Raw genomic sequence first — 22623 nt, forward strand, 5'->3', positions numbered from 1 at the left:
CCAATATTTGCTTTAATTACATTTTTTTACTTTTCTACTATTATATTGTCATAGATCATTTTTGTGCTGCTCAGTTTTAAGATAATTAGAACACCTGTAAGATCTAACAAAACAAAAATATCCCCACAAAAACAGGTTTTTAAAATATTTGATTTTGTGATACCGAACAGATTTGTCTATTATATTCTTTAGAGAGAGTCAAAAGTTAATTTGACTCTCGCAAACGGGTTGAAGGGTTGGATGTGATGATAGCAGTGTTTTTGCTCGTGACTTTAATGTAACAGGAAATCTTAATGTGAAAATCAAGAATTACATTATCTACCCCTGTGTTGCTACCTAAAGCACCAGACGGTGAGCACATCTTACACAAACTGCCGATGGGAAAATAAACTGGTTACACAAACCCAGGTCACTTCAAAACACCAACACAAACAGCTTAGCATTTCAAAGGCTGCAGCCAAACTGTTACCATGCCTGTTACATCACTTCCTGTCTAACCTCCACTCCCTCCTCCTCCTCCTGCACAAAGAGGAACTGGCATACGTCCCTTCACCTTTGACCGCTGGCAGGGAAGCAGAGGTGAAATATGGGAAATGTATCCACAAGTCAACAGGACAAAGACAGGAAAGGATAGGACAGAGTGTGTTTGTGTGTGTTCACACCTCTCCTTGCGTCCCTCTCCTCCATGCATCGGAGAAGATGGAGCTAACAGCACTCTGGGAGCGGGTGTGGCTTGATGATGTCATCTCTGAAACGCCACTGTCTGATTGACTGGAGTGGTTGGACTGGGACTCTGTGGGTGTGAGGCAACAAGCAGAAGCTTTGTTTGATTTTTTACTACTGATAATGCTTATTCGTTTAAAAAAAACAAACAAACATTTATTTGAAAATTAATTGGTTTTTTTGTATAACCTGTAAAAAATCTCTAAAAATCTAACATTTGGCTTTCGAACTTGCCATAGATTTATCTCAACCAAAGCAGACAGACAGACCTGGAAGGCTGGAGGAGCTGGATCCTGACTTGATGGAGGAAGAAGAGAGGGAGGACCAATCATAGGCCGCTTCTGTCCTTCTCATTGCCTCCTGGAAATTGATGTACAGCTGCTTCCCATACTGACAGAAAGACAGACAGACAACAGGTTTTGACAGATATGCAGCTACATGAATCTGACTGCAATGACTGCAGTGAAGCAATCCGATCCTGAAATGATTAAATAGAGCTTCATGTTCACCACACTAAGCATAATGCAGCGTGGAGACTGTTAGTGTATAAATGACAGTGTTTCTACAGCATCAGGCACTAACAGATGATACAGGCAGCAGCGTTTCATGTTGTACCACAGGATGAGTTACTACCTTGGCGATGCGAATACTGTTGATCCACTGTTGGAGGGTTCTGACGTCATCACAGCAGAGGTACTTGATGTACTGAGACTTCTTCTGGATCTGAGGGTGCTACACACACACACATGCAGAGTATTACTTGAAAGAATACTTTGTTTATGAGTATTGTTATCACTACTTATTCTTTAACAATGTAATTAATTTAATACAGGCAAAATACACAGGAACACATGACTATGTGATGACATACAATACATCCTACACAAAAGACAAAAGGACAGTCAGGCCAAAAAAAGCTATGGAAAAAAAAATTAAAATAAAATAAAATTTAGCTAGATCCCTTCAGCAGTTAATATATTCAAGCAGACAAAACAAATGAATTTACAAAAACTGAAAAATCCATGACAGTTGTAGAGCATATTCAGATTTGATATATTGTCTCAAGCTCCACTAGAACAAATTTTCTCTCTTTTCATATTGTGCTGTGCTACTTTGTAGTAATGATCCTTTCCAAAATGAATTGGCTTTGTAATACATAAAAAAAAAACAACAACTATTGGCTCTTGATTGAGATTTAAATCTAAATATTTTACCTGACAGAATGGTTGTGTTTAATATCTTAGACAAGTGTCATCTGGACTCCCCAACATAATGTTTAAGTGTGTAAATTTAAAATGAAGGCTAAGTAGCATTAACCCATTTTGGATTTTGGCCCACAGTCTTGCACCATATGGACAATAAAAAAGAGATGTTACCGCTCTTTCTCTTTACAATATCTACATGGTGGTGATTGTACACTGTTAAAGATGTTGTTTTCTGTAGCAGTGATTTTGTAGAATATTGTTCATTATAAGATTCTGGAATAGTAACTATTACTTTTGGAAGTACTACTTGTACTATTACTACAACTCCTGTCACCACTGATGCTGCAAACACTTCAAAGTAGCGTTTCTCAAGGGGGGCAGTGTGTTGACTTGTCTGAATACATAGGTCTATATGCATTATAAATATAAAAAAAGATTAAGCAGACTAAATAGCAATAAAAATAACAATATCAGAATAGGATAGTCTAAAAATCTGCACCGAAAACAGTTAGAGAAAGAAAAAGAGTCAAAATAAACAGGCCTATAATCTGCGGAAAGCCCACGTATCCTCCTGCTTTTTTCCCAGTGGTATCAGACTTTTTCCTTGGCATGCTGTTCTGATTAACAAGACTGCTCTTTGTTTGGCATTTCAGACTGGCTGCTGTTCTCAATCACTGAGACCTACTTAAAGTTCGAATGTCTATTTCTGTCTAATTTCTCACAAGTGCATTAAACATTCGTAAATAGAATTTCTATTCACGTCACCATTTTACTCGCTGAAAAACTAATGATAGGCCTAATGATATTCCAACTGTCCGGTTAAATCAAATCTGTTATTTGGTATTCAATGACATGCTTTTTCAATTAAATAAACAGAATAATAATTAATATTAAAATTCAGGGTTAGACAACTAGCCTGCATTTTAAATGATGGGAGGTGAAAGGGACCTTGATAATGAATGGGGGAGGGGGAGTTATACTGTCTAAAATTAAAATCAAAACACTGCCCTATTAATACATTAATCAAAAATATTATTGTATTATCTATCATTATAGTATCTGTCTTTTCTTTGAAACAGAGCTATCACTACTCTGTCACACCACTAGGAGGCAGTGAAAGACCAGTGCCACAAACCAGACAGCAGTAATTCATCCCAAACCTCATTACTCTGTGATGTGCTTTGGGTTTGTGTTTGAGAGTGTACCTTCAGCACCATGCAGTAGTCTGTAGGAGCCTTGTACTTGCTCTTGTAGTCCTGGCCATGATACACATTAACATGATCCAACTGGAGGAAACACACCAGGTCTCTGGATGCCTACGCAAACACACACATTGAATTTAAAGTGAATATTTTTTTGTTTAACAATAAACAAAATAATTACTGTTATATAATATATTCTCCCAACTGATTTCATTACACCCACCTTGGCCTTTCCTTTGGGGACATAGTAAATGCCAGAAGCCCTCAGCAGAAAGTAGCGTTTCTTCCACGACTTCTTCCCGTCCTCTTTAAGCCACAACACTCCCTCCATCTCAGGGACAGACACCGAGCTGCCGCCGAAACACTCCTGATCCATACAGACAAACATCCATCCATACATAGAGAAACAACAGATGGCTTTTGGTGCTTTCAATTTCAGCCTGGATCTCACTACACCAGCTGAACTAAAGAACATATAGGCACCTTTTTCTGACAGGCTGACTTGTGCAACAGCATAGTGAAGAATTGTTCACCACTGTGACACAGGTTTGCTTTCTAGATCTACCACTAATTCAGATGAACTCAGACAGATTAATTTTACTGCTTTTTCTACATCCATACCAATATCTCTGATTTCTACATGGCTGTTGAGCAAAATGCAGAGTGGCAGTACTCAGTACTGAAAGTTCAAGGGCCAACAGAATTAAGACTAATGCTTTGAAAACCATAAATTGCATCATAACATTTAATGGATAATAGAGAGTTTGAGTGCCTTGTTCTGGAGCGTGTTGGGCCGAGCGACACAACCTTCTGGTGTGCCCCACTGGACCTTATTTTAGAAAACATATGTATGGGAGTTAACGGCAAGAGTCACATTTTTGATCCCGTTTGACTTGTGCCATGAATTGGTCGTAAAGATAGTAAAATATGATTAAGCTTCGAGTGAAACAGCTCAGTGATCTACATCGTCATATACAGTCATGGAAAAAATTATTAGACCACCCTTGTTTTCTTCAATTTCTTGTTCATTTTAATGCCTGGTTCAACTAAAGGTACGTTTGTTTGGACAAATATAATGATAACAACAAAAATAGCTCGTAAGAGTTTAATTTAAGAGCTGATATCTAGCCATTTTCCATGGTTTTCTTGATAGTAACCAAAATCACTTAAGTTCTTACATCAATAGCTATGGCACTGTACTGCCAAAAACACTGCTTTTAAGCATTCCATGTTTTCTTTTCTGTTTGCTTTAAACACATGATACACACAGGAGTTAGTACTTGATTGCGTAACCATTGTTTTTGATGACTGAAGCCATGCGTCTTGGCATGCTCTCCACCAGCTTCTGACATTGTTCTGCTGTCACAGCAGCCCATTCCTGTTGCACAAATTCAAACAAATTTGCTTTGTTTTTGGGCTTGTGGTTCTCCATTTTGAGTTTGATGATTTTCCATAGGTTTTCAACTGGATTCAGATCTGGTGATTGAGCAGGCCAAGGCATGGTGCGAATGTTGTGGTTCTCCATCCAGGCTTTAACTGACCTTGCTGTGTGGCAAGGGGCATTGTCTTGTTGGAAAATCCAGTCATTCGAGGCAGGAAAGAGTTTTCCAGCTGATGGAAGAAGACTGTTTTCAAGAGTAGCCCTGTACATGACCTGGTTCATTCGCCCTTCACACAATTGCATTTGCCCTGTTCCACTCATACTGAAACAACCCCAGATCATCACTGATCCACCCCCATGTTTTACTGTAGGGGCAAGACAGTCTGGTTTGTAGGCTTCTCCAGGCCTCCTCCTAACCAGTAAGTTAGCTGGAGTGGGCATCAACTCAAAATTGGATTCATCACTGAAGAGAACCTTAGCCCAATCATCAACAGTCCAATCCTTGTGATCCCTAGCAAAGAGTGACCGGGCCTTCCTGTGCCTTTCGTTGATGAAGGGCTTCTTCCGTGCTCTGTGTGACTTCAGACCAGCTTCAACAAGTCGGTTTCGAACTGTCCTTGCCGAACAAGTCACATTTCTCGACAGTGCCCACTCATTTTTAAGGTCCCTGGAGGTCTGACGACGATTCCTGACACAGGAACGGACGAGTGCACGGTCATCTCGTGGGGTAGAGAGACGTTTCCTGCCGCGGCCAGGTAGCAATTTGGTAGTGCCGTGTTCGGCTTGTTTTTTCTTGTTGTAATGAACAGCTGTCTTGGAGATCTTTAGTTTTTTTGCTACCTGTCTCTCACTCATGCCAATTTCCAGCAGTGCCAAGATGGCTGCCTTTGTGGCTTCACATAATTCTTTTGTTTTAGGCATTATGTGAGAGCTGACAACTTCTGAGTTGTGCTATGGCTTGAATGTAAGCAGGAAACCACTCTAAGCCTTTGCATGTGCAGTGCTGCTTATGACATGAAATGGCCTCTTATATACCCTGGGAATACAATTAAGCTTAAGAATGTCAAATAGGACATAAAGTATTATGTGATCAGCTGCATTTTTTGTCGTGTTCATTGTATTATACCTTTAGTGGTACCAGGTATTAAAATGAACAAGAAATTGAAGAAAACAAGGGTGGTCTAATAATTTTTTCCATGACTGTATGTCACCACATGTACATATATGTAACCACATGTACATATATGTAACCACATGTACATATATGTAACCACATGTACATATATGTAACCACATGTACATATATGTCACCAAAAGTAACATGGCCATCACCTCAGCACAGAAAAGGTATGAAAAAGGTGAATATCACAACAAGTCTGGCCATGTTGATCGCTGTGATTTAACTGTTGGGTGTGTAATCTTTCTCATTTTCAAACTCTTATACTTATTTTTAACAAACATCATATGTGTACTTCATGGCACTATTCAAACATGATAAAAAAATTATTTGTCTCTCTCCATTCACTACCAAACATATTTTTCCGAAATAAGGTCCCATGGTGGTCAACAGAAGAGGACGGACTTCGCCTCCATTAAGAAAGGTTGCATACAGTATGTAATATATCATTCTTTTGAAAATGAGATTTTCCATTATGAGTGCATTATAACAATAAAAAAAAATGCTAAGCCCATGCCAAGTGCTGCATTTTTAATGTACTAACCCTGCAATCTAAAGCTTAAATCATGTTTAGTTTCCCTGATGGAGGCTGATATTTGACTCTTTTCTACAAAGAGCCCTGTGCTTTACTGCCTTTTTAGGAAAATATTAGCTGTAACTAAAAATACAGATTAAGTGGTGCGTTTTCTGACCCAGAAAACATGCAGAGGTGGTAAACAGAATTTTAGCCCTGAGCAGTGTCTGCAGGTCTTCACTTCAGTCTCCATCAGGTCCCAACAACCTGCAGCAACAGGGCATCCTGTAAGTAACCTCTGAGGCTATTCCCAGGGCAAAACAAGTGTATAAAACTCGCTTCAACCACTCACTGCTGCTGGTTGAACTGATTTCTCTGAGCACACAGTGATAACTGAAGGAGACTTAAATTAGCTTATCAACATTTTTATCAATGTCTCTCAATTAATCTGGAGTACGGTGGCTGGACATTCAGAGGACAATGCTTCAGTGCTTCAGATTTATAATCATGATCGACCTGAACAATAACAGTGAGGGAGACATAAATATGATTTTGAAAAGTGAGGAATAGAAGTAGCATGTGTAAGACTAGAGAATGATAGTGACATTTGGATTCAGTCACAGCACTGTCAGACTAGCAAGCATTCACATCATTGCCTGTCCATATAGAGTAGAACATCATGTCATGTGAACATGATAGTGAAAGTTGACAGCTGCAAGGCCAAATATTGTATGTAAGGATCAGACAGAAGCTGTTACTAACAGATCTACTCCAGTATCTCTATAATGAGTATGTGTATCACGTCAGACATCGTGTGTGTTTGACTTGGACCTCCACCTCAGAAATATCTGCGCTGGCTGCCATTCTCAACACTATGAGATGAAAACTTTCCAGAGGATCTGAGGAAGCACCTGTGTGCAAGAGCAGAAAACAAACTGACCTCCAACAGAGCCTCTTTGTTTCTTTCAGCCATCTCACAGGTCTCCTTCCGCCCCAACAAATAGTTCTGTAGCAGACAGGGAGCAGGTATGAGACAGAAGGAACAGGACGGACAGACAGACAGACAGACAGACATCTGGTTAGCAATCTAAAAACATCTGTATAGGTTTTATTATACAAGCTGCCTTTTGATAACTCCCCACCAAATGTTTGTTTGTGTGCATCCATCTCACCTGTGGGTTTTTGAACAGGGTATACTTCTCGATGCGTTCAGTGAACATCAGGCGGTTCTGGCTGTCTCTGGTCCAGTTCAGCAGGTTCTCCACCAGGTTCTCGTGATCCTCGAAAATCCGCTCTGCAGACAGTGATTTTGATATTTTAGTTAATTCTGAGTTGAGTCAGCTGAACACTGGATCAGTGAAATAAGCTTGTTGTTTTTACTTGGAACATACTGCCGGGTACAGCTACGTATACAGAAATAAAGTAAATGTACTTTTCACAATTTACTCAACACTGTTCTGTAGACTACGTCAATGTGTTTCAGCTAAACTTTTGCTCTATTCTGTTACAAACATTAACACTTTCAGGACTCTCAAACTAAAGTAAACTAAAGTGAAAGATCAGCTATCTTCAGGTTGTGTTGGCAAAAAAAAGGTCAAATATGAAGATCTTTGTACAAAACAAAAACAGTTTAAATCCACAAATATCACTTTTGGATTTGGCTTTGGACGTTCTAATTTAAAAGTGACAGTACTATGTGAGCGCAGATATTAAACAATATAATAGCTTCCACCAGTAAGAATAAGAAGTAAAAGAGTTTTTGTTTCTGTTGCCGTAAAGCAGTAAAATACTGCAGTAAACGTGAATGTCATCAAATGTTCGCAGACGTCTCCTCAGCAGCAAATAACTTCATCATATCCAAAATCTTACAGTGAGCTGCTTCAAACTGGTCGGTTAGGTTCAGTATAACTAGAACAGAGTCTGAGTCTAATTCCATGTCACTAAATTGCACCCTGTGATTTTTGAGCACATATTCTAATTTGTTTGGGAATGGGAAAATGAGAAAATTAAGAAGCGTGTCACTGCAGGGACCATCCCCGCTGCATAACCAAGAGGCAACACTGCTCGCGGCAGTCTGCTGCCCTTATTCCCTCTCTTTAGAGCTCAGTGTCTCACAGCCCAGCTGCCTCTCAGTGGCTTTCAGATGTTTTTCCTCTGAGGACTGAAATGGACAAAAACCATGTCAGCTGTGACCCACATTCAATTTGTGGACGACTGTGTTGACCTCACTAACAACAAGTACCTTTTTTAACTGGGGCAAGATGTATGTAGTCAGTGCCTGTGTAAGTATGATGTAGTGTCACTGTCACAGAGCTCATTTATACATACACCTTAATGTACCTCAGCATTTACACATATGATGACTGACAGTGGCTTATTGTTTTTGACAGTTAACTAAGCTGTTACCATACACCTGCTAGAGCCTGTTACATCACTTTCCTACCAATTATTACATCCATCTGCATCACATCACCACATATTTCACAATAACAACTTATTTAAGATTGTGGCAGTGTGATTGTAATTATAGACACATCATATTATATGATAATATATTTCTATGTAACCCTTCAGCAGTTCATACGTTCTGAAACAACTGGTTATGCACACCAGCAACACCATACACTCCATCATGTTGTCTGTAGTTTAAATGCCCCAAAAGTTATGGATCAGAACTTTAACAGTACTGTGTATAAATACTGTAATATATCAAATACAATGCATTAATCAATGAAATAAAGAATGGCTGTGATACCGAACAGAAGACTGGGTATTTTGTATATTATAAACATATGAAGTAATATTACCTAACCAAGTCCCCAGCTACTTCAGTTGTTTAGCAGAATGCTGCAGCACTGTTTTACTGTGAAGCTCCAGAAATGTTTTGTGGACTACAAAACTTCACCTGACTTTCCATCAGCATGGAGGGAGGAGATAATGACTGAATTTAGATTTTTGGGGTGAATTGTTAGTTGAAGTCATAAAACGCTATTACCTAGTTAACAACACTAACCCCTGGTTTCCATCGGGCATGTGTCTATGTCGATACGCAGAGAGCTTTATAACTCATTAATCATGAGGAACAAAACACTTTAGTTCTAACATTGATTGGCTAACATGTGGTCATTTGGGCATGCATGGGTAACTTAGAATACTCCAACACTATTACCAACAGCAAATAATGCAGCTTATGAAACTTCTGTAACTATCACTACTACTCATAATACTGAAGGTAATAGTTCTTATTGTGTTATTATTAGACACAATTCTAATGTTCCACTGTAATTTCCTGTAGGGTAGAGGTTACCATCTGACAGGAAGTCAGTCTGTTGCCAAAGGGCACTCAGCAGGGTGCTGGTAGTGCTGGTGGCACTGGTTTGTTTATGAGTGTGTGTGTGCAGGGGGGCTGTCAAAAGGTTTGTCTCCTCTCTGCAGCTACGGGCACAACTTATTCTCTTAATTAACACAGAGGCCAATGTAAATCTTCCCAAGGCCACATCCTGGCTGTCAGCCCAGGTTTTAGAAACACACGTGGAGTAGATTTGTGTAGGTGAGGAAAGGTTTAGGTTTGGCTGATCGTGGCAGAACGAGCTACTCTTCACCTTCTCGCTCTCTCTTTCATAACGATGTGGACTGGCTGTTCAGCAGAAGCCCTGAAGATGTAGGTTAGATCACACGCATCACTGCACAGGACCTACATAAAGACTGTGTGTGTGTGTGTGTGTGTGTGTGTGTGTGTGTGTGTGTGTGTGCGTGTGTTTGTCAAAGAGTGTTAAGTGGAGTTGAAGCTCGTAGTACAGTGTGTGCGAGCACACATCTCACTCCCCATGGGAGGTGTGTGTGTGTGTGTGTGTGTGTGTGTGTGTGTAAATCTTTGTGGCTGAATCTCTGTGCTGTGTGAAAGTCACTGCTGGGCACAATATTACTGACTACAAGAACCAACACACTCAACAATGGCCTTCCCTCAACACACCTGGAAATGTGGAAAAGTTTGTGTTGACTAGGCTGCATCACTCAAAAAACCTGCTGTGCTTGCAGGTAAAACGATTAGATATGACTCATCAACACTGTGAACACTGACGTCACTTCAGTCTTTTGAGCTATAACAGCACTTCAATGGAAGCTCACCATCTCATTCTACACTTTATACTAAGCTTTCAAAAGCTAGCCACTCATATTACACATTCATTATTCATTTAATCAGCTGAAACATGCAGTCTGTTTTACATTAACCTCCACTCACTCTGAGCCAGTGACATAAAGCTTTCTGAATTATCTATGTAAAATAGCCTAAATATGCCTCATTTGCTCAAAATCAGACTCTGAAATCCACAAACATGCCCTAAAACCTCTAGAATAGATGACTGTAATGCACTTTTCTCTGGGCAACCCAAGACAGCAACAAAGGTCCTCACCCGATCCAGGAAGTTTGATTATATAAGACCAACACTTTTCTACAATGGTTATCGCTTCACACAAGAGCTGATTTAAAAAAATCCTCCTTCTAACTTATAAAGTTTTAAATGGAATGGCTCACTTATACATCTCCAGCCTCATTTCTCAATATATTCCACCATGCCCTTTACTTTCCCTTAATGCCAGTTAATTAACTTTTCCTTGATTTAACCAAAACTCTTCTGGGAGCAGAGCTTCTACTTCTCTTGAATAACTTCCACTTCTCCACTTCTCCACTTCTCCGTGTTTACACGTAATATCAGGTTGCTTTCCCCCTTTTCTCTCTGCTTTCTTGTTACTGATTTGTGAAGAGATTCTCTGAAGATTAAATACATTTAAAGTTACTAGCTTTTGTGGTGTAAAATCTAGCTGAGATCTAGCAGCCAGAAATAACTGTGTGAAAACTAGTATTTGTTAGTCAATAGGACAAAGCAGCATTTGTCCTGTGTGTGTGTGTGTGTGCGCGCGCTCACCCATCTGCAGCTCGCTGATGGTTTCCACCAGTGACCAGTCTGGACTGTAACCACAGTGAGATTTCTCCAGCAGACTGTCCAAAACCTGAAGAACAGGAGACTGTGAGCACAACACTGCTACTGTGAACCATGCTACGTGGTACCACTAACTGGAACTACTGCTGACAACACAAATACTACTTATATGACTACTACAGCTTATGACACTACTACTAGTACTACTGCCACTCATTTTACTACAACCAACACTACTAATAGTAATACTACTACTGCTACTACCATTTAATAATACAGCTGCTATTAATAATAAAACCACTACTTCCTATAGTTTTTACTACTTCCACTTTTACTGCTGGTAATTCTACTACTGACACTACAGCTATAGCTATGACTAATGTTACACAAATGTTACTGATATTACTAATTTACTGATACTTATATACTTATTATTATATTAATACTACTGACACAGCTACTGTTACTTCTGCTGCAGTGTTTTTCAGTCCTGTTCCTGGAGGCCTCCTGCCTCCTGCCCCGACACACCTGCTCCAAATGAATGGCTTGTTATCAGATAATTAGCTGATCATTTGGATCAGGTGTGTTGGGGCAGGATGCAGGGGGGCCTCCAGGAACAGGACTGAAAAACACTGTTCTACTGTAATAGTAGCTAATACTGCTTCAGCTGCATCAACATTACTGCATCCCTGCTGTAAGTGTAATGTGAGTCAGTCATACCTGTCTGACTGTCTGCCTCTCATCCACCATCATGGTTTTTGAGCTCTCGTCTGACAGATGGACACGAATCACCAACTAAGAAGAGAGGAGATGATCATTCAGATTGTTAGAGTCAAGTTATGGCACATAAGTCGTCAAATTCTGGATTCTGTTGTTGAAATAATTGTGTGGCTAACTTGGTTTGTGCATATTTTCTGCATGCATATATATATACACACACACAGACACACACAGACATATGCACACAAATATTGTATAATTGTGCCTCAATGTATTGTGTATGATGCACTAATTTTGAAGTGACTGTACACATCATCACAGCACATTCTGCTTTCATAAATAACTAAAATCACCACATCACAGTTGCATGCCTCCCCACACCAGTCATGTTGATATTTCTGAGCTGTGCTGTTGAATAATGGTCAGAACATTTTTCTGTTTGACCTTTTGGATATAAAATGTCTTTTATTCTATTAGACATTTGTGTGAACAATTATTTTGTCATACTTGTGAATTGTTGAGTAATGGCCAAAAATGTGTTTTTGTGAAGTCACAGTGACTTTTGACCACTCAAAACTAATCAGTTCATCCTTGAGTGGACATTTCTTCCAAATTTGGAGAAATTCCCTCAAGACGTTTCTGAGATATCGCATTCACAAGAATGGAACGGACAACCAGAAAACATAAAGCCTCCTTCTGCGGCTATCGTCGGTGTGGAGACATAAAAATGGAGTATTTGTGGTTTTTGCCTAAAAATGTAACCAATCAAATTAAAGTATTTCCTACGTCCATAGTATAAATGAGGTTTTAGGTCCCATGATATTAATTCTAATATTATCTTTTGACAATATCATTGTTCATCCCTTAAATGTTTGTTTGTGTGTGAGAGAGACAGAGATAGAGACGGTGCACACAGAGCAACTGTCACTTTTTTGGGGCTTATTGCAGGATCAACATAGAGACGATTAGACTTAACAGACACGCGGACAGACAGACAGACACAGACACAGACAGGTAGCTGAGTTCTGTCTCTCTGTGTGTGTAATAAATCCAGGTTGTTAATCCAGTCTCTCTCTCTCTCTCTCTCCGTGGGATAGGGACTTAACTTGCGATGGTCATTATGTTGAGTGCTCCGTGTGTGTGTGGGTGTGTGTGTGGGTGTGTTGACCCCAGCTGTTATTGACCAGGGCTTTCAATGTGGAGTAACACTGACCTGACCCAGAAAACTGAGTCCGCTGGGCACGTGCCAGACGGACATGCACGCAGTCACACACACACATATGACACATATTTCTGCAGCCTCGCTCTTGTGTGTGTGTGAACTACACTCACCTTTTTCACCTGGGCCTCCTTGATCTTCTCAAGGGCGACTCGGATATTGTCTGCCTTCAGCTTGGCAGCCTGCTCCTCCTGCGTGCACACACACACACACACACATTGATGACAACAACAGAGATGATACACCAGTCAGTCGATACAAACCGATAGTGTTGACAGATACATTCCTACATTCCAGTACTCGCTCTCTCTCAGTGTCTATTAAGGACACACATGCTGTCCTCTCACCCACCTGATTCTTCCAACAGGAATTCATTGTTTATTCTCAGTGGATTCCTCTCAAACAACCAACACTTCTGTGTCTGCTTTGCATCAAACAAAACTACAAATTCTGATTGTAAAAAAAAAAAAAAGAAAGTCCAGGAGAGACCACAGTGTTTTTATCAGCAGAGTTTGGACAAAGTATCAGTGCACTCCCAGTTTTGTCAGCTGGCTGTGCATCATTCGTCCAAACACATTACTCCTTTTTCTTTAGGCTTCTTCCAGACAGATTTTTTTTTTATCATGCTAATAGTTTCCTGACAGTGAGGGAAGCACTATGAGAAGATGATGTGAAAGCAGAGATTATTCCCCTAAAACAGCAGCCTGAGGTTAGTCCCAACAAGACAGAGGTGAACTGCCTGAGGAGCCCAAACTGTGAGGAATCATCAGACACGTCTGGTCGGAAAATCTGCCTCTCCTCCTCCTCCTCTTCATAATCATCATCATCTCCGTATTATTATGACTGCAGGGGAGTGAGATTGGATTAAAGCTCGGACGCTACATGTTGATAGTTATTGTCTCTCTCTCAGGAGGATTATCCAAATTTCCCAAACACACAGACACTCAAACTGCAAGCGATGCCAGCGTTCGTCTGTCGCTGCGGACGACGAACTAGAGGACGGATGGAGACGTGGGAAAGTGAGAAAGTCCAGTCTGTTTTCCGCAGCAGTGAGATGCTCTGATCTGCAATGACAGCTTCTATCTCTTTCAGTTCAATTCTGCACAGTCACAAGGCTTGTCAACCTTCAACAGGACAATGGAGCCAAGATAATCAGCTGGGGAAAATAAAGAGTTGAGCGAGGCAGTGGAGGAAGTAGTCAGATGGCCTTAATTCCAGACGAGCAGAGCGCAGGCACAAACACAAGATCTGCAAGCAAAAATGAGAGTAGAAATAGAAAAACAAGAAGACACAAAAGAGCAAGAATGCTGAGCAGATGACTATCTGACTGACAGTCTACACTGTGACTGAGCTGCAGGTTGACTAATCTAGTTATCCACTGAATTACAGACTGACTGACTCGTGCCTTGACTGAGCGCCAGGTTTGCTGACTAATTAAATAGGAAAGCTACTGACTGACCAGCAGACTAACTGACCCTCTGGTTAGTGCTGCAGCTGGCCTTCTGGGTTGGTGACTACCTCTCTAACTCACTCACTGATTGACCGACCAATTCCCCGACTAGCTGGTAAATCAAAGTGAAAGATGCTACCTTGTCCTGTCACATCCTCCCCGGCCGAGCGAGACAGAGGGAATGCGAGGGAGAGCGAGGGAAGGAGAGATGGACGGGGGTGGGGGAGGGGCGTTGTTGCTGTGCCAACTTACATGCAGAGGCACTGATCTCTTTATCTCAAGCTCTCATGCCCCCTCCTCGCAGGCTCTCTATTCCTCTCTCGCTCCACGCAGCGCAGTCTTCTCGTCTTCCCACTTCTCTTATCACATTTGTTTTTCTCCTCGTTTTGTCCTCGTCTCACTCTATAACTCACTCGTCGTCGCTCTCTCAAACGATCTCCTTTTTAGGGGATCTTTCCAGTCACTTCACATGACTGTCTGAATGTCTGTGCATGCCCTTGCGGAGGTGCTCCACTTTAGCCAGTCAGCTTACACATAACACACACTAACACACACACACACACACACACAACACACACAGGATCCGTATTGTGAACGAGTGAAAGGGCAGAATGAAATGAAGATGATGGGGAGGAGGAAGGGGAGATTAGCAGCCAATCTCCTTATCGGCAACCCCCAAAACCCCCTCAAGTGTACACACACACACACACACACACACACACACACACACACACACACACACACACACACACACACACACACACACACACACAAGACCCAAATTCTCAGGCAGCAGCAGCAGCAGCAGCAGCAGAGGATCCTACTGTATTAAGCTCATAAACAGCTTCTTAATGACGAGCCTATGTTTTGTTGGTTGGGGTTAACGCCTGCAGCTAAAGCTGATGGAGGCTTAACTGGGGCTGAAATTATTGTAATGTATAGATTTCCATACAAAAAGTGTCATAATCAGCTTTTTGTAGTCAATATTATTATTATTATTATTATTATTTAGTATTATCACTATTCAGAGGAGTTACATGGGATGTGTGTGGAAAAATAAATTATATTAACAATACAGTAAAAAAAAGTGTATCAAAGTATATGTATAGATTTAAAATGGTCAATGTTGTTTTAATGATAGGATATAAATCTGACAGTTTTGTTGACAATAATATACGGTATAATATTTCATCATGATGTGAGACGATATATCATCTTAGATTTTGGATATGGTTATATGGTTGTATGACATGAGCGTTGTCTTTTCCCGATTTTAAAAGCTACATTACAGCAAAGTGATGTCATTTTCTGAACTTACTGAGTGCAACATTATATTTCTAATAATTTGTTGGTGTTTTTCATGGCTTTATTTGATAGTATAGCTGAAGAGTGACAGGACATGGGATGAAAAAGATGGGGGATGACGTGCAGCAAAGAGCCACAGGTCAGACTGGAACACTGGGCGGCTGCGGCGAGGACACAGCCTCTGTACATGGGGCGCACGCTCCACCAGCTGAGCTATAGGGGCGCACTGCAGCATTATTATAAAGCCATATCAGCCCGGCCTGTATAACAATAACTGCCAGCAATGTCAACTACAATGTAATTTGATGAATACATGTACATGTATGTTTGCCCTTGGCCATTTATGAGTTACTGTTAGCATTTACAATGGGGGAAAATGAAAAGAGAGCATGGGAGTTTTCAGTTCAGGTCTGACAATATTACAGTACGTCTTTAAGTGTTCATACATAAATGTACATTACACAACACTGTCAATTTGCTGTTGTTAAAGCACTTGTGATGCAGACATTTGACTTGCATAACACCCATTTGAGTTTAAATACTAAAAATAATATGTGGAGAGTTGAATCTGACAAAGACAAAAAAAGGCAGAGGATTAATTATGACTAAATATATTACATAATATCACCATCTGCCAGTGCTATTTAACATTTGAACTAAAGGAGTAACTGTGAGAGAGAAGTCAACATTTTAATGACTGCTAAAAACATTTGTTAAATGTTACAATGTAACTCAGATAACGGAGGTGGCCAGGGAATGTAAAGCAACAGTCTGTGTGAATTAGCATTGGCATTTTACTGTTAGCTGACATTAATATTCAGTGTTGTGTCAGTGATCATTAAAGCTTGCATTTACAGTTCCTAATCAACAGAATATCACATGCCTGAAGCAGCTGGATAAGGAGTGTCAGTCCTCATCATCATCACAGCCATCACAATCATTACTGTCCCCCTCATCTCTGCCTCCAACACGTTCACCATCACTTACAGAGCACACTAATGCAAGGCACCGACCAGGGCTACCAGTATGATTTCCACATATTCAAATGTAGGGTAATGGTTTAACTTGTGTAACTAACTGTGAGGTGACTCTGGGCCATTCTGACTATATCACCAAAGAAATCTTGATTGTTAACTTATTAATTTTTTTTTTTTAAACAATCCAATCCAAAAACAAGACTAATGGTTGTTTTTGCTTAACATCTATTGTTTTCCTTCCAGTATTGTTTCCCACTGGCTAATAGAAATAGTAGTTGTAATTATCAATAATCTTGTTATTTTTTGCTATGCTAACGGCTAATGATTTCGGTCCAGAGTGAAATAAGTTGATAGCTGTTTATCTGATTGCCATGACCTTTGCTACAACAAGACCAACTCCAAAATATCCTACGTGAAACCTGCATTTTCAAAAAGTTCTGTTGGTGACAAGATGTACATGTAAAGTTTGTGAACGAACTCTGGTTAGCTGTTAGTTTATTGCTAAACAAAGCAAGCACACATGCTAACATGTAAGAGTCACACAGTTAGTGTGTTATCTTCACATATTAAACATGCAACATTGAGTATATTTAGAATAATGATGTTAGCAATAGTGGAGCCTGGCTGACTTCCCTGAAACCCTTACATCTTGGCTCCAATACATCTGATCTGATCTCTCAAGTAAAATTTAGCGACTGTGGATCAAATAAATTGTTTCCCCAACAGGACAGCACCAATAAACATTTGTTCTCAACTTTTCTGTGACCTATGAAAGCTTGAGATGCAGGTCGGGCTATGCTTAAATGAGTATTACAACTTGTCATTTTAAATCCTAGATGTAACATTGCCGTGGTTTCCCCTTGACATATTTCTGATGTATTTCTCCCTTGAGGTGTTTAATTCATGCAGTAAATACAATCCATGCTCCAACATAAGCCTGAGTTTCTTTTAGGAGATAACTTACACCTGTTTTTGTCTCAACTGTGATTCTGAAGTAATGTAGCGTGTAATGTAGCAATGTTAAGTGTCTACTTCGTCTACAAGGCCCTGCTCAAAAACACTGTGTCTATTTATAAATATCTTTTTGAGCAGTATGCGAAAAACATTGTTAATTTATGCAAACCCTCTATCAATATGAAACTGAACCTCTTAATTGTTCCTCCTCAAAATACCATTCATCTACCCATTAACAATAACATTAATGTAATTAAAGTATTTTAATGGGATTATAAGGAGTAATTAATTAATTGGTGAAATTTAATGTGATTGATCACTTAAAAAATCCCTTTATCCACTCAGAAAACCAATTAAAACCCATCTGTAAATAATGATCCATTAATTTATGCATTAAGCAGAAATCTGCCTTTACTGGCCTCTTTTCGTCTCTCTTATGTCATTGTACTGCATTTCATTTAGACATAAAATGCTTCTCCGTTAGATATGAAGGATTTTTTCTGCAGTATTCTTGCACCGCCCACCACAGACGTCACAGTCGTCACCATCATATCAAGCTTGCAGCATAAACGTTTTCTCTCCATCTCATAGATATTCAGTTGACCTACATTATCAATCCACTAAAATTAGCTTATGCCCAGGAAAGATCCTGCTGCCTTTGAAGTTATAAGAAATGTGTCCCTCCTGAGCCGCCATAGGCTCAAAACAGAGCGGAGCGATGAGACTTATATAGAGGCAGCAGAAGTGGGCCAACAGTGTGTGTATGTGTGAAGAGAAAGTGCGTGGGTGGGTTGTATTTATTGCTGAGGCAGTGTAACACTGACACAGAAAGAGTATGCTCCATGCACAACTACACACATAATATTACATGCAAATAGCTTCACATATATTTTACACACACACACACACACAGCTGTGCACTGGAGCCAAGTGCATTCGTATGATAATTACACCCGCAGTCTAATCACTGCTGCAGGAATTAGACTTGCCCCGTAGCTCGTAAACTGCCTAGAATCTCGGGGCCCATTGAGGCCCCACCCACTCAAGTCTGGGACCACAAATTAAAACAAAATCAGGTTTTCGGAGGCAGCATGAATCGTTGCAGTCAGAATTACTGCAGGAAGGAAACACTGAAAGACGATCAGATGGGTCATCTGGGCTTGTCCCGCGGCAGTAAAAGCTGGATTTGAGGCCAGTGGCAGCTGTTCTGAGATAAATGGATCTTAAAAGTACAGCATTAATCTGACTATATTCACTTAATTTGGACCCACTGAGCCTAGACTGATGTCTGGAGCCAGTATTGCGCTGTTACTAAAAATCCAATACTGTCTGATCAATGCTGCATCAGTCCAGAGAGTACAATTTGATAACTCAGGGATGTCTACTAGATTATGTCAAACTATGGTAGCCTACTGGTACAGTATCTGCTTAATCTAAAACTCACTTTGCTCTCTTGAGATTTACAAAGAAGAAATCTTTTACCTCCAAACTGAAACTGGTTGCTAAATGAGGAGGACTTGGAGCAGATTTATACGTCTTTGTGCTTCCTTTACTAAGACAGCCAAAGCTGAGGATTCCAAGCGAGACAGCCCGTTGCCAGCCAGCTGCTGTTAGTGTGTGCGTGTGTGTGCACGTGTGTATATATGATGCTACAGGGAATCACCCCCTCTCTGCACCAAAGAAGATTATCCTCGCAGATTTGGCACATTCCTCTAACATCCAATCAAACTGCCTCATCTGCTTTATCATCCAATCAAATCATGACATCGCCGATCCAATCAGAGTAAAGCCTTTTTACTTACTCTCTATCTAATGCCCCCCCACCACTCACACACACACACACACACAAACACACACACAGATAAATAAAACTTTGCCCTTAGCCATTAAGAAGCCTACAGCTTTAGCCCAAGAGCAGCAGAGACTTTAACTAACATTAATGTCACATATTATAAAGAGCCATCTCTCCAAGGACATTCATGGACATTATGTGGCTGGCATCAGACAGAGCCCATGTGGTATTATCCTTTATACAATCATGTGATTCACAAAGTGGTGAACCTCGCCCCATCTTTGCTTTCCAGGATGCCCGATTCATTTCATTCCACAACTTCCACAACAGCACCTTAACCTTTTTGGAATTGGGGAATGTATTTTGTGAGATTAGTTATGAGACATTTCTACATCAAGAGACCAGAAAGGCTGACCTCCACCACTGGGTTGAACACCAGCACCACCACCAGCAACAACAAAAACAACAACAACAACAACAACAATTAGAGTAGTAGCTAGTCCCATTATCTGCATTGATCGGTGTTAGCTTGTGCCAGGATCACCTGCTAAGCTCCATTACTGCAACTGGCTGAGCTCCAAACGTTCATTACCGAACAGGACAAACCCAGGCTGCTTAACGACTTACTCTCAGGTCACTGCTGCACGCTGCAGACTACACACTGAACTAAACCATTCTTGGGGGAAGAAGAATTCATTGATATCCAGCATACTGTGTCTGACAGTAAAACAGAGTTATGCCTCCCATTAGGCTCAGCATTACTGTTTAGAAAAGAGTGCAATAAAAAGGACCATGGACATGGAGTCATAGTTTCCCATCACAGAAAATGAACAGAGCCTCAGACATAGTGCATCATATCTCTATCTCTAACACATTTCTTGTATATTTTTAATAGACATTAACAAGGAAAGGCAGTATGAATTAGAGGTAGACGGATTGCTCTGGCCGACTGTTGGGGCTGATATTCAGCAGTTTTTCAATTATCCATGTTTTTTGTGACTGATTGCTGATAAAATAAATACATTAAAATGCAGTACTTTGACTGTAATGCAGCATCCTTCATGTTAGTGATCAACACTCTGTGGTCTCATTGTCCACAACACTTTCTGATGTCACAAGTAATAGCCAATCAGCACTGAGTAGTTTGAATTTGCAAAGTAACTAGTAACTTCACTTAAATAAATGGAGCAGAGTACAAGCAGAAAATGGAAATACTGAAGCAAAGTACCTCAGAATTGTACATAAGTATAGTACTTACTATAGTAAATTGGAGTTGGTTACATTTCATTACTGGTTATTCTCGACATCGATACTCAGATTTGTATTTTTCCTGTAAATGCATACTGGTTCCAGGTATCAATTATCGATATCGGCCCTGAAAAATACATAATGGTCAACCCCTGGTCTGAATGCTTCCCAGTATATTTTTTGAGCACAAAATGTAAGCAAAACTGGAGAACCTCCCAACAAGTCAACACTGCAACAGAAAACTACAATTACCGCCTCGCGATCATATGCCTCCATGCACCAGTCAAGCTGCAGTTCACATCCATGTCTGTCCAGACTCATATAAAATATGTAGAAACGACTTAAAGTTAAATGCAGTCCCTGGTGAAATGGAAGGTATGATGAAAGAAAGCTTCATCACATGGTGCAACAACAATCACCAAACAAAACCGGGTGTTCCTTAAATATCGTCTTCACAAGAATGGGACGGACCTGAAGTCAATTCGACCTTTGACCACCAAATTCTAATCAGTTCATTTTTCAGTCCAAGTGGACGTTTGCACCAAACTTCAGGAAATTCCCTCCAGATGTTCTTTAGACAAAGTGTCCACAAAAATGGGATGGACGAACGGATGGACCACCTGAAAACATAATACCTCCGGCCAGGGGTGTAGATCCTTTTCACAGCAGACATTTTGACTTGTCAAAGCAGGAAGAGCTCAGGTATCTGCTGTGAAAAGTGTCGGAGGCCTAAACATTTACTTTCAAACAGTAATTTCCCAACAATCTGTAGGAAAGACAATATGTTCCTAACACTGATCACTGCACTGTCCAAACACAAACTCAGATGTACATATGAAGAATTGAATCACTTGATGAAGAACTGTGTTTGAAAACCTACCAGACATTCCACAGATCTTTCCTAATGTTAATCTTTGATTTGTTTTCCATTTGTTGGTATAGTTTTAATGTGCAACATAAAATAATTTGTCAAATAAATGATGCAGTAAATATACGAGCATCACTCAACTGATTTTGGTGAATACAAGCAGACACAGAAGCGCTGACCATCACACTTACCTGAACTTCAATTCATAAAACATGAGTAAATAATTCAACGTCACATAACTATTATTATCATCCCAAACATTTCATTACAGGCAAACAGTGTTGTTGAAGCAGTCTTACAGCACAATCACAGAGGATGTTTGTTAGCAGTGAGGGAGACTTTCTCTGGTTGTTTGCAGTGTATATTTCAGAAAACAGTCTCAACAGGAGTAAGATACAAGACTGCAGTGAGATTTATACGTACAATGGTTTGGTTTGGCCTTTATTTGATTCATTTAATATGCAAATCACACAAATATCGAGGCAGCAGTGCTCCCCAGAGTGGTAGAACTTTTGGTAATGACTCTCTTCTGTATTTACAATGACTCCTGTGTGATTGTGTTGTTGTAAGACTCTTCAGTCCCCTCAGCCACTGGCACATGATATTAATGAAACTGTTGCACAGCACACACAGTGCACAGGAGGTCAGGAACACTTTCACACTCGCCTTTTCTTATTCTTCAACAGAGCAAACCTTCATGCCTCACAGGAAACAAAAGAAAAAAGAAAAGACGCAAAATGGCTCCTGCACAGAAACAAACTTCACCAGCAAACAACAACCAAAGAGGTGCTGGGTAAGATGCAGGCACAGTGTCATGTAGTATCACATGCTTCTGCTTACACAAGGATGATTTGTCCCCACAGATGCAGATGTGATCACAGTAATGGCCAGTGTTCACAAAGCTTTACAGAAAGAAGTCAGAGTGATAACTAATGTGTTTCTGGT

At 40.3% G+C, this 22623-nt stretch overlaps 1 protein-coding gene across 2 annotated transcripts in view; it reads right to left on the minus strand.

Annotated features, from left to right (window-relative positions):
- Positions 1 to 22623, minus strand: part of raph1a (Ras association (RalGDS/AF-6) and pleckstrin homology domains 1a) — an 81217-nt gene that overhangs the window by 7815 nt on the left and 50779 nt on the right. For both annotated transcript variants that reach the window (XM_073474379.1, XM_073474378.1), the window contains 10 exons: positions 13198 to 13275; positions 11866 to 11940; positions 11131 to 11215; positions 7375 to 7496; positions 7143 to 7208; positions 3354 to 3497; positions 3134 to 3244; positions 1357 to 1455; positions 993 to 1113; positions 663 to 793 (listed from right to left, as the gene is read on the minus strand). In XM_073474379.1, coding sequence (XP_073330480.1) covers positions 663 to 793; positions 993 to 1113; positions 1357 to 1455; positions 3134 to 3244; positions 3354 to 3497; positions 7143 to 7208; positions 7375 to 7496; positions 11131 to 11215; positions 11866 to 11940; positions 13198 to 13275 — 1032 coding nt within the window. The remainder of the gene's footprint in view (positions 1 to 662; positions 794 to 992; positions 1114 to 1356; positions 1456 to 3133; positions 3245 to 3353; positions 3498 to 7142; positions 7209 to 7374; positions 7497 to 11130; positions 11216 to 11865; positions 11941 to 13197; positions 13276 to 22623) is intronic.

This window comes from Pagrus major, chromosome 9 (assembly GCF_040436345.1).
Source record: "Pagrus major chromosome 9, Pma_NU_1.0".
Taxonomy (NCBI): domain Eukaryota; kingdom Metazoa; phylum Chordata; class Actinopteri; order Spariformes; family Sparidae; genus Pagrus; species Pagrus major.